This window comes from Sus scrofa, chromosome 5, assembly GCF_054392235.1.
Source record: "Sus scrofa isolate SSC_HxYL_T2T_F1_AM1 chromosome 5, Sscrofa_HxYL_maternal_Yorkshire_Landrace_v2.0, whole genome shotgun sequence".
NCBI classification, from domain to species: Eukaryota; Metazoa; Chordata; class Mammalia; order Artiodactyla; family Suidae; genus Sus; species Sus scrofa.
Window position 1 is genome coordinate 48,502,157 of NC_139387.1, and position 12,092 is coordinate 48,514,248.

Genomic DNA, 12,092 nt, shown 5'->3' on the forward strand with positions numbered 1-12,092 from the left:
TAAAATCCACATTCCAAAATAAATATACCTCTGAACCCTCCCATGACACCACACCTCCCTGATTTACATTTAATTCTCTGTAAGACTTAAAGGTGAAGTTCTTCTATTGGGCTCAAATGAAGATTCTTATGGTTAATCTGGATATTATCCATAAATTATTTAAGTTATTGAGATTTAAGTCACATACCATAAAATCTACCCTTTTAAAATATATAATTCACAGTTTTTATATAGTTATAAATTGTACAACCATTACTACCATCTAACTCCAGAATATTTCATGCCTCTGCATGGAAACCCTGTCCCCATTCCCTCCTCCCCACCAGCCCTAGGCAACCACTACTTACTTCCTGACTCTATGCATTCGCCTATTCTCGACATTTCATATAAGTAGAACATCAACAGTGTGACTTTTCGTGAATGGCTTCTTTCAATTTACACAATGTTTTCCAAGTTCTTTCATGTAGCATGTATCAGTATTTTATTTCTTTTTACTGCCAGACAGTATTTCACTGCATGGTTATACTACATTATATGTATCCATTCATCAATTGATGGACATTAAATTTGTTTTAACTTTTGGCCACAATGAATAATTTTGCTATGGATATTCATGTACACAATTTTTTTTGTAGACATGTTTTCAATTTTCTTGAATTATACAAAAAGAAGAATTTCTGATCATTTGGTGACCAAATGTTCTTTTTAAAAATGAGAGATACTGAATACCCTCTGCATGACAATTAGACGCCATAAATTCTCCTTTCAAAGGAGGCTATAACTAGACAGTAGAAAACACTAAGCCCCCAACAACTTCTAAAGCTAATGAGATGACTGCCTTGCAGTAGAAAAGCCAGACATGAATAACATCCTGAGAATGTTTCATGTGCCAGTCACTGGACAGCCTTTTTATCAATGTGTCTGTTTCTTTGCCTATTATAACAACCATAGTAATAGACAACATTTACTGAGTTATTACTCAATGTTACCTATTGTTACTCATTGTTAGCTATTGTTAAGATCATTATCATATCATTAGACACAGAAAGGAACTGTAATTAACAGACACCAAAATATAATGGTCTGCATGTCTCAGGGAGAGTGATTATATTTTCAGTAAGTCCCAGACCAACTGTCACTTCCAGGAAGTGAAGGAAGGGGCGGGGATTGACTGCAGTGAAAAGGAACTATGCAGCCAACTCATTGTTCTCCGTGTGTTTCTGAAGTATATACACAGAAAAATACTTCAAAAAAACACATTTGTATCATTGAAAGAACAAGTTTCATTTACTAAGGACATTCCCTGATGTGGAATCCTGACAGTATTGACTAAACCAGGTTAGATATAATTGCTTTGGTGAGCAAGCAAGCATCCTACTTTCCAAGAAGTATATCACAATGTTTAAGAGTTATTCTTATGTGCCTTGCTCATACTACAAAACTCACTAAGAAAAGGTAGCGTTCTTGTGCTGATGTGTTCCGAGCAGCTAGCTTGAGGATCTGTCCTTCTTTTATTAGTTCGTTTGAAGGATTTACAATGTCTTCTTCTTCTCCCAACATTTCATAAATCTCTAAGAGTTTCTTTAGGTTCTCCTAGGAAATTGAAACAAAACACAGCAAGATCAAATATAAGGAGGTTTCACCTTAGTGGCTCTAGTCAATGACCTTAGCCAAAATGTACACAATTCAGAAGGGATTGGAACTAAGCATAAATTTTGGTGTAAAGTATGTCAGTTATGAGCAAATTGAAACCTGGGGAAGAGGGGAGAGGATTATTCCAGATAACATTAAACATTTTATAAACAATCTTTTTTATTCACCTGTATCAATTCATTTTGGCCCCAGATTGTAGATAACATTACACTATATCATTGGCAATTATCTAACTAGAAGATTCCCATTTCTTCTGAAAACCACTTACCATTTTTCTTATTGCACTATTAGAATGGCTTGCTGCTGTAGATATAATTTCAAGTGATTCTAAACAGGAAAAAAGAAGAGTAAATATATTTTGTCCTTACTATGTTACTAGATAACTGAATAGCATACAATATACAATATAATAGGAAGAAATGGAGTTCAAAGATAAAGGTAAAAGCAGGAGCAATTTCTTTTATAAACTGGATACTTTCAAAAGTTCATCTGTAAGAGGATTATTTGGAATTTGCAGGGCATTTTCTCATAAAAAGTCATATACAGTGATTAGGTTCATGGGTATGTTTAATCCATAAGGGATCTTCGAAATAACAAACACCATGTACACTAGCTTGGTACAAGACACTTTGTTAGAAGGTTTTATGTATTTTGTCAATTAATTCTTATGCAATCTTGAATGGAAAGTATATTAACTTCATTTGGCAGGTGAAAGAAGAAGAGAGTGATGTGACGTGGCCAAGGTTACACAGCTGATAGTGAAGGGCTATAACAGAATTTAAGTATTCTGACTCAAAGTCCCACAACATTTCAGCAGTAGTATTTCATTAGTTTTATGAGCAAATTAACCATCAAGCATAATCAGCTGTCTTTGGGAAAGCACACAGTTTTAGCCTCGGGCAGATGAAGGGGCATCTTCTGATACCAATGTTGATGGAGGGTTTTGTTGCTAGGGTAGGTGGTAGCAAGAAATGGGAGTGGGAACTGATATGGGCAAGGTAGGCACTTTGGGACTACAGGTGAAAAGCTGTGGGAGCTGAGGCTTCATGCTGGATCGACCTTAGGAAATGTTCTCAATCCTACATCCTGTCCTGCTCACTTCCTTTCTTTTCTATCTAGTGAATACTTTTGGGTTAATTCTGTTACCACAACAACCTCATCATTCGGAACTAACTTTTCTGTCTTCTTTGTTCCGCTGGTGAACAAAACACATTTTTGTTGCTTTCCCCTTTACTTTTTAGGTCTCTAAAAGTACTTCTGTGATCTCCTTAGAATTTTAGTGTAAGTAGGAATGGGAAACATTACACAACACCCTATTTTGTTGCTGACTCTTGTTTTTGACATAGGTACCTTAGCAGACGTCAAATTCTTTCAGTACAGAAGAAATGGAATTTTTATTTACATTTTGGAGAACTATCCTGATTTGGGCAACTCTGTATATTCTATACAGGACCCAAGGTAGAGGGAGACAAATTAAGATATCCTGAGGCCATTGCCAAGAGACAAGTTTGAGGAGGAGCAATGGTGATCCAACCTATAACCCTACCGCTAGTTTTGCTACTCAAACCAGGCACTCAGACCAGGTGAGTGGAAAGTGGTGATGAAGTGGAAGAAGGCAAGTTAGGATAATTCAAACTGTAGACGAAGAAAGGGGGGGATAAGTTCCTGTGATCCCCAGTTGACTTGGATGGGTGGAGAAACATCAGAGACAGACAATGCTCAGAAAAAGACCAGTCTCCAAGACCAATGACTGTATTGCATTCTTCATCTCTCATCAAGGTTCACTTATAATAGCTAACAACAAATTATTAGGTAAAATAATAATGTTTTAAGATTGTACACCAGTATTTTTAGTACTTGTTGAATACAAACCAAGTTAAATTTTCATTCTTGACAGTTAATTGACTCTTTTTTTTTGTTATTTTTTTTGGCCATGTCTGCTGCATGCAGAAGTTCCCGAGCCAGGGATGGAACCTGTGCCACGGCAGTGACAATGACGGATCCTCAACCGTCAACAGAGTGCTAGGCCAACAGGGCTCTCTGTTAGTTGATTTTTCAAAAGTACACAAGAAAACAAATTCTTATAGAAACTCTTAAGCCCTAAAAAAAGCCTTTCGTTATGATCTAATGAAAAAAATAAAAGATAATGAGTAAAACAGGAATAAAGTTTTCCCAGGGAAAATGTTAATTGACACTCGACAGTACCATTTTCTCTTCTGTCTTAGAATAGATAGAGATCACTTTGCTTGGGTTATTTTTACATAGTAAATGTCACCTTAGTTTTCTTGGTATGCATCAACCTACCTAATTAACCAGCAGCACTAGTAATTCTGAATGGTTGCTTTCTTCCTGTGAGAAGGTAATTGTGTATTGCTATTTTAGATGTCTCTAAGGCTATAGTTTTATATCTCAGAGTTAATGATTAATGTGAAAATAGAAGAAGAAATGTGATTTGCATTGCCCTAAGCCTGTGATCTGGGCTCAAAAGTGCCTGCCTAATTGAGGTACTGATAACAATTTCCAGCGAGGTTATTTTCTGGCACCAGTATTTTACTAAAATGGCCATGAGACCTATCTCACTTTGGAAGCATAAGGCTGCTTGGCCACCAAGTTATCCCATAACGGAAAGGGGTGGGGGTTGGGGGAAGCATTTACTTTTAGCATCATTCCAGTCCAGAGAATCAGGGGGCAGTTTCCTTAGGTAATCCTTAAGGAGCATCTCATACCGGGGAATCCGCTGAACAGGTTCTAGCATGTGATGCTGCAAAGTCAAGTTCCCGCAGATCTTCTGTTTCTGTAATGAGAAAGGTTTTTTAAAGAAAGATTTAAAAATTGAGGTAGCCAGTCTAAAAATCCAACGTAATACAGAACTTTCATTAAGGGCAATCATTTTCCTACAAAGTGTGGTCTGTGCATCATCTCTATTAGATACACCTGGGATGCTATTACAAATGGAAATTCTAAACCTCCCACCAGTTTATGAAACCACAATCTGAGGCCACGTCCTGGGCATATGCATTTAAAAACACTCTCAATGTTTCCATTAAAGTTTGAGGACCACCAATTTGGTGTAGGAACATAAAAGAAATCAAGCAGAATTTGAAGCAAGGAAATTCCAGATTGATGGCAACCACTTCATTAGTCACTACAAGGGTTTGTAAGGTCACATTATTAAATCACACTCCAGAGATTTTCAAAAGAAGCACCTGTTTAATGAGATTCACTAAGTACAACTATATTAAATGACTTTGGGGTTCAACAGAAACTATTTCATAATAAGGCTACCATAAATGTCATTTCCTTTGAACTTAAAAAGGAGGACTCCACATGTAGAAGAACGACAAGATAAGAAAATTCTAATTTTTCATTAGGTATGGCATTCTTTTCGATTAGAAACCAAACTGTATAAACGGATTTCATTTCTTAGGGCAAAACTGAGTCTATAGCACTTGCTTTCAGTAAGATGTTAACATGAAAAGAAAGAAAAAAAGATTACTTGAAAAATAAGGTGTGTTCTTGTTCATATTAAACAAAGCAGAAACCCTCTTAAAATATTTACTGATGACCATGATCAGGGCACTGGCAGGGTAAAAAAAAGTTGTATTAAGATGTGATGTTTGCATTCAAAGTAAACAGCTTCATAGAGAATGGACTATTTAACATGAACTCAGGTGAGGGCAGGGTTTAGGCAGGGGAATGAGCAAGACTAGGGGAGCTAGGGCAGGGAGAGGGACCTGGAGAACAAGTCCAAGACAGTGGGGCATGAAACATGTTCAGTGAAAGGGAGCAGCTGAGTTTTGCTGGGAGACAAGATATTTATAGGGAAACAAGAGATGAGGAAGAAAAGGTAACCTGGGGTAATAATGTCAAGCTAGGTTTAGAGTTACTTCATCTAATGCAGGTTTTCATGCAGGGGAATGATATCATTAGATATGAGATCTATTAAGATTAACCTACTGCAATGTGGCTTTAGGAAGACGTGGTAAAACTAGTTTTTAAGTTATTATCATTACCAGGAAAAAAGTAAAAAGAGCCTGAAATTAGCATGGAAGCAGAAGGCTAATGGCTTTCCTTAACAAAGTGTAAGATACAAATTTTATAAGTTTAGGTGCCTCATTTGATTTTCTCCAACAAGCCTATTGTGTGTGTGTGTGTGTGTGTGTGTGTGTACTGAAAATATTACTGATTCCCTATTTTTTTTTTTTTTTTTGCATAAAGAAACTAAGAGAGTTTTCTAAGATCAAGTGACCAAAAGTGGCAGACTAGGATCCTAAACTAGGTTAGTTGAGCCTCAGTCTACCACCCCTTTCACAATCCCATCATTTCCTGATAATACAGAGGACAGACCTTGTAGGGATAGAATTATACTATTTGATAAAACGCAATAATGACCATTACCACCATCATGCAGTGAGCACTTATTATGCAACAAGCTCCAGGCTAAGCCCCTTGAATACAGTATCTAAGAGGCAAATGAGCACTTAACAGAGAATGAGGATGAGTGACAAATCAAAGATTAAAAAGCCAAAGGCCAGGTGGAAAAAGTGTTTGGGAGCTAAAGATAGGAAATGGAACATGATGACTTTTGCTATGACAGAGAGAGGAGATTGGCAAAACCTCTCCTTTAAAAAGCAACTTTAGGAGTTCCTGTTGTGGCACCCAACCTCTACTAGTTTCCACGAGGATGCAGGTTCAATTCCTGGCACTGCTGAATGGGTCGGGGATCAGGCATTGCCATGAGCTGTGGCGTAGGTCGCAGACATGGCACAGATCTGGTGTTGCTGTGGCTGTGGTGTAGTCTGGCAGCTGTAGCCCTGATTCAACCCCTAGCCTGGGAACCTCCATATGCCACAGGTGCAGCCCTAAAGAGCAAAGAAATAAAAAAATAAAAAATAAACAAAAATTTAAAAATGGATAAAAATGATTTAAAAACAACAACCATTTTAGCACTTTGGAAACTGACCAAAGGTACACAACAATCTGAAAAGTGTTTGTTTTCAAAGCTGCTGAATGTTAAGTAAGAACAGTAACAATTTGTAGTATTCTGGCCTGGGGCTGTACCTATTCTTCCCCCAGCTCAGTTGACAGGAAGGTTCTGTCAGGGTAGGACAGGCTGTGAGGACTGACGTTGAAGAGGGCTTCTGTGATTTAGAGTGGAGAACAATGCACGTGCCCAGCAACACTGTCAGTGGACGTGATGATCTTGAAAGTGGGCAAGTGAGGAGAACCAATGTGATGTCCAATGTGACTGGACAATCGTTTTCTGGGCTGGGGCTATGTGAATAATCAACAGAGAGGGAAAAAAGCCCAGACCAACTAGTCTCCTGGTCACCCTGAGGTTGTGGAGATACAGACAGGAGATGTGAAAGGGCCCTGGGGACCTGAAAATGGCCTGATCTCTAAATATGTGCTCCCCTTCACAGATGGGGCCATTGGCAAGAAGAGAGGGTTACTGGATCGAGGTAAAGTACCTGTGTTCAATTACTGATCCTGAACTTACACAGATATAGCAGCAATCTCTATAGAGCCAGGATCACATATAATATCCAAAAAAAACTGAGTAGAGACCTTAGTGGCTACACACCAGAGGAGAACGAGTGTTCACAAATATAGTCTAAGCAAGTTCATAAAGGAACTACAACCACTCTCAGTAGGGAAAATCTGAATCCTTGCCACAACAAGTTATCTATAATGTCCAATATGCAGCCAAAAAATTGATACAGTCACATAAATAATAAAGTATTAACATAAAATGAAGAAAAAAGGCAGTCAAAATTGTCTCTGAGTGAACTCAGAGATTGAATGTAGCAGATGAAGACTCTCCTGGCCTCAAAAGCAAATGGAGAATTATTGTTTGGTATATGGCATGTGCTAAATAAAAAATTTTAACTTCGCAGAGATGATTTCTGCATGGTTCGGAGTAGAATAGAATTTGGCTAGGTGTCTCAGATCTCTCCATCTAAATTTTAGATTTTTTTAAATGATTTTTTTATTTTTCCATTATAGTTGATTTACAGTGTTCTGTCAATTTCTACTGCACAGCAAAGTGACCCAGTCATACATATATTCCCACATTATCCTCCATCATGTTCCACCACAAATGACTAGATACAGTTCCCTATGCTATACAGCAGTAAATTTTAGATCTTGAAGGCCTTATGCTCTGTATAGAAAAAGTAATTTATAGCCTTGAACAAAAAGAGTCCTATTACCTGAATTTCTTCAACTACTGACTTGAACTGGGGAATACGCTCTGTCATGTTTTTAACCAATTCCATTGCATTATCAAACCCCTTCACATATTCTCCATACATCTTAAGGAATGGTGCCAATTTCTGAAGGATGTCACCAATTCTAGGAGTCGTTTCCCTGTATGAAATATAGAACAAGTCGTTAAAGTTTCTTACAGAATGAATGAATTAACAGGACTCCAAATGAAGTTATCACTTCCTATACACAGCCTGTGTTTTATCAGATCCATTCCGTTGTGAGATTGACAGAGAGTGAAAAAGCCCCTTTTTAAGTAGGAATGACGCAGAGAGAGATGCTATGGAACTCTTAAAGCTCCAGATTACCCCTCATATCTTGTCTCCACTAATCAAAAGATAGTTTGAAAAGCTGAGGTAAAATCCTTTTCAACTAAAGCCGAAAATGTACCACAATGTCTATGAGGGGTTTTAACAGGAAACATTTGCATAAGTGTTTGTTTACAGCTCTGTGTAGCATTATTATTTCAATTTGTTTTTGTTTTTTTTTTTTTTTTTTGTCTTTTTGCTATTTCTTGGGCCGCTCCCGCGGCATATGGAGGTTCCCAGGCTAGGGGTCCAATCGGAGCTGTAGCCGCCAGCCTACGCCAGAGCCACAGCAACGCGCGATCCAAGCCGCGTCTGCAACCTACACCACAGCTCACGGCAACGCCGGATCGTTAACCCACTGAGCAAGGGCAGGGACCGAACCCGCAACCTCATGGTTCCCAGTCGGATTCATTATCCACTGCGCCACGACGGGAACTCCCTATTATTTCAATTTAACCGCTGAATAACACAGCATCTACTGTGACTGCCATAGCTATATTATTTGCTATTTACTTCTCTTACCATTCTTGCATTCTCTTCTCCAGCTCTGGCAATAGGAATTTACTATGGAAGGCATTTATTGATGAAATATTAGAAAAGATTTTATTCACCATCTCTGCTGGAAATGAGCCTCGATTTGCTTCTTCCAATAGTTTGCAGTAAAATACCTGAATAAGAGAAAAAGTAAACATTACTTCAAATTTATTAGTTAACCACCTAGCACTCACTGTGCTAGGTGCATAACGGGCTCTTAGTAACTTTTTGTTGACTAAATGTAAAAGTTCATGATTCAAGAAATCAATCAAGGAGTTCCCACCATGGCTCAGGGGAAACGAATCTGACGAGTATCCATGGGGATGCATGTTTGCTATCTGGCCTTGTTCAATGGGTTAAGGATTCGGTGTTGCCATGAGCTGTGGTGTAGGTCACAGACTCAGCTTGGATCTGGCGTTGCTGTGCCTGCGGTGTAGGCCGGTGGCTACAGCTCTGATTCAACCCTAGCCTAGGAACCTTGGTATACCATGGGTGCAGCCCTAAAAAGGCAAAGAAAGAAAAATCAATTTTGAGATGGAGAAGTAAGAATATGCTTTGAGAAGAACTAAGAATTAAAATTAGGAAACTTTAACCTAGGCTGTGCCTCTATCTGTAGAATGCTAATCTTTTCTGTTCCAGAGAATTTCCAATTCAGGTTAACAGGATTTACCCTTCCTAACCATAAGGAGAGTTAAGAGATATGGAAAATTATATACACACACAGTAATTGTGGTATTTTTACTCCTCTTTATGTTTTGAATGACTTCTATGGCTCTTATTACATATTGCCCTTTATTGTGATTTGCTGGCATGAATCTCATTTTCCCTTTAAGACTGTACACTCCCTGGGGAAGGAAAACATTATGATTTAGTTCTCACAGTAGAACAGGTGCTTAATAAATATGTGTTCAATTCATGAACAAAAGAATATTTCAGTTCTCAGATGTCTCCCTGCTTTTTAGTTAAAAAATAATGCAAGGTAACTTACAACATAGAAATGAGGATAAAAAGATGTTCTCTTGTACATAATAACAGGTATCTTCTTTTTTTTTTTGTTTGTGTGCTTTTTAGGGCTGCAGCTGTGGCATATGGAAGTTCCCAGGCTAGGGGTTGAATCAGAGCTGCAGCTGCTGGCCTACACCACAACTATAGCAATGCCACATCCGAGCCACGTCTGTGACCTACACCACAGCTCACAGCAACACTGGATCCTTAACCCATTGAGCAAGGCCAGGGATCAAACCCACATCCTCATGGATACTAGTTGGGTTTGTAAATGCTAAGTCACAATGGGAACTCCCATAATAACAGATATCTTAAAGATAGTAAAAAAAATTGGGGGGGGGGGCACAGTCTTTAAGGCCTTAGCCTGTTGTGTCCCTCCTTTGCCTTGCAAAGCTTTATGATATTTTTTCTCCTTCACCCTCCCCCCCATTTTTTTTTTTTTTTTTTCAGTCTTAGCTCTACACCAGTAGGGCTACTATACCTCTTAACTGTCATTCTTTATATGTAGGCAGAGGGAGGTGTGTTCTTTCATAATGTCCAGATGGTTGTTTATTTTCTAAATTCACCTCCACTGCATTTTCTTGGGAGGCAAAAGAATACAAAATTATGTTCTTAGAGACTACAATAGGATGTTTTAGTAATTTAGACTACATTCTGAAAGGTCAGCAACAGTAGCTAACAAGAAAATAAGACTGTGAAGAAAAGAAAAAAAAAGCGTAATTTGATAAGAGGAAACACACACACACACACACACACACACACTTCCACTATGAGAATACCTAATATTTTCAGGTCTGTAATCTCCATGAGGAGAAAAATTATTTTAAAGGCACAAATTAACATGAATTCACTGACTTATGGTGAAATACTTTGGAAAGTATCTGAGTTACAAACTCATAATCTCAAAGAACACAAGCCTTGGAGTTCCATGGTGCCTCAGCAGGTTAGGGATCAGCATTGCCACTGCTGTGGAGCAGGGTTGGTCTGTGGTCTGGGAACTTTGCCACAGGTTCGGGTTCCAGTTTTCCAACTGCAATAGTGGGACAAGTCTTCGTACAAGTAACACCCAAACATGGCAACTTTCTATTCTATTAGTAGAAGATGAGTCTCTATTAGCAGACATCTACCAAATTATCTTGATCTTTTATCACTGAAATAGGATTAAGAGGCCATTGTGTATAACAGTTTTTCTTAATGATACATTATAAAACTTTCTTGGCAAATGCATATGTAAGATGATACTCAAGGCTCCATGATGAAAGTATAAAATGTGATTCACGGAGTTCCTATCGTGGCTCAGTGGTTAAAGAATCCGACTAGGAACCATGAGGTTGTGGGTTTGATCTCTGGCCTTGCTCAGTGGGTTAAGGATCTGGCTCCGATTCGACCCCTAGCCTGGGAACCGCCATGTGCCGAGGGAGCGGCTCAAGAAATGGCAAAAAGACCAAAAAAACAAAAAAGTGATTCACATATTCAACAAGCATTTATACCAGGAACTGCTTCTAATGTTTCATACAAGGCTGAACAAGTGAACTCTCAAACTCCCTTGTGGCCTGTGACTATAGTAATTCAGATCACTCACAAGGGCTTAAGAGTGAGACAGGAATCAGTAATGTATTCATGTCCGTATCAGAATCTATTTAGATCATATAATAGTAACACAGCCCTCAGGAAAACAATAAATGGTCAAGAAACAGAGCAGTGTTTAGGGTTGCAAGACACAAATAAAGACATTGTGTGACTCATACAAAGAGTCCTTCAATTTATTCTTTATGAATTTTAAAACTTTTATACCTAATGAATTCACTAACAGAGCTGAAAATGTTAGAGATTTCCTTGTGGAAGTAGCTTTCACTGGCCAAAAATGACCAGAGGCTCCTTGCAGTTTCTAAAACACTTTAATTACTAAGTTAAAACGATGTATAATGCCACAAAATGAAGTAATTTTGAAAGAGAAAATGTTACCTGATCTAAGAGGTCAAGTCGGCTGACGTAAGCTCTTTCCGTAAGCAAAAGCTCATTGGCTATTTTGTGAAGTTTTTGCTCATTGGTCTCCTAAAAATAGAATAGACAGTCACATATTAGGTAAGAAAGCTTGGACAATATTTCTTTCTTTTTTTTTTTAATTTTCCCACTGTACAGCAAGGGGATCAAGTTATCCTTAGATGTATACATTACAATTACATTTTTTTTCCCTCACCCTTTGTTCTGTTGCAACATGAGTATCTAGACAAAGTACTCAATGCTACTCAGCAGGATCTCCTTGTAAATCTATTCTAAGTTGTGTCTGATAAGCCCAAACTCCCGATCCCTCCCACTCCCTCT

General features: G+C 38.3%; 1 protein-coding gene across 10 annotated transcripts in view; it reads right to left on the bottom strand.

The window, feature by feature from the left end:
* FGD4 (FYVE, RhoGEF and PH domain containing 4) overlaps nt 1-12,092 on the bottom strand; it is a 200,761-nt gene that overhangs the window by 22,702 nt on the left and 165,967 nt on the right. For all 10 annotated transcript variants that reach the window (XM_084956368.1, XM_021092066.2, XM_084956369.1 and 7 more), the window contains 6 exons: nt 11,733-11,822; nt 8,751-8,896; nt 7,866-8,022; nt 4,309-4,447; nt 1,922-1,980; nt 1,447-1,593 (listed from right to left, as the gene is read on the bottom strand). In XM_084956368.1, coding sequence (XP_084812494.1) covers nt 1,447-1,593; nt 1,922-1,980; nt 4,309-4,447; nt 7,866-8,022; nt 8,751-8,896; nt 11,733-11,822 — 738 coding nt within the window. The remainder of the gene's footprint in view (nt 1-1,446; nt 1,594-1,921; nt 1,981-4,308; nt 4,448-7,865; nt 8,023-8,750; nt 8,897-11,732; nt 11,823-12,092) is intronic.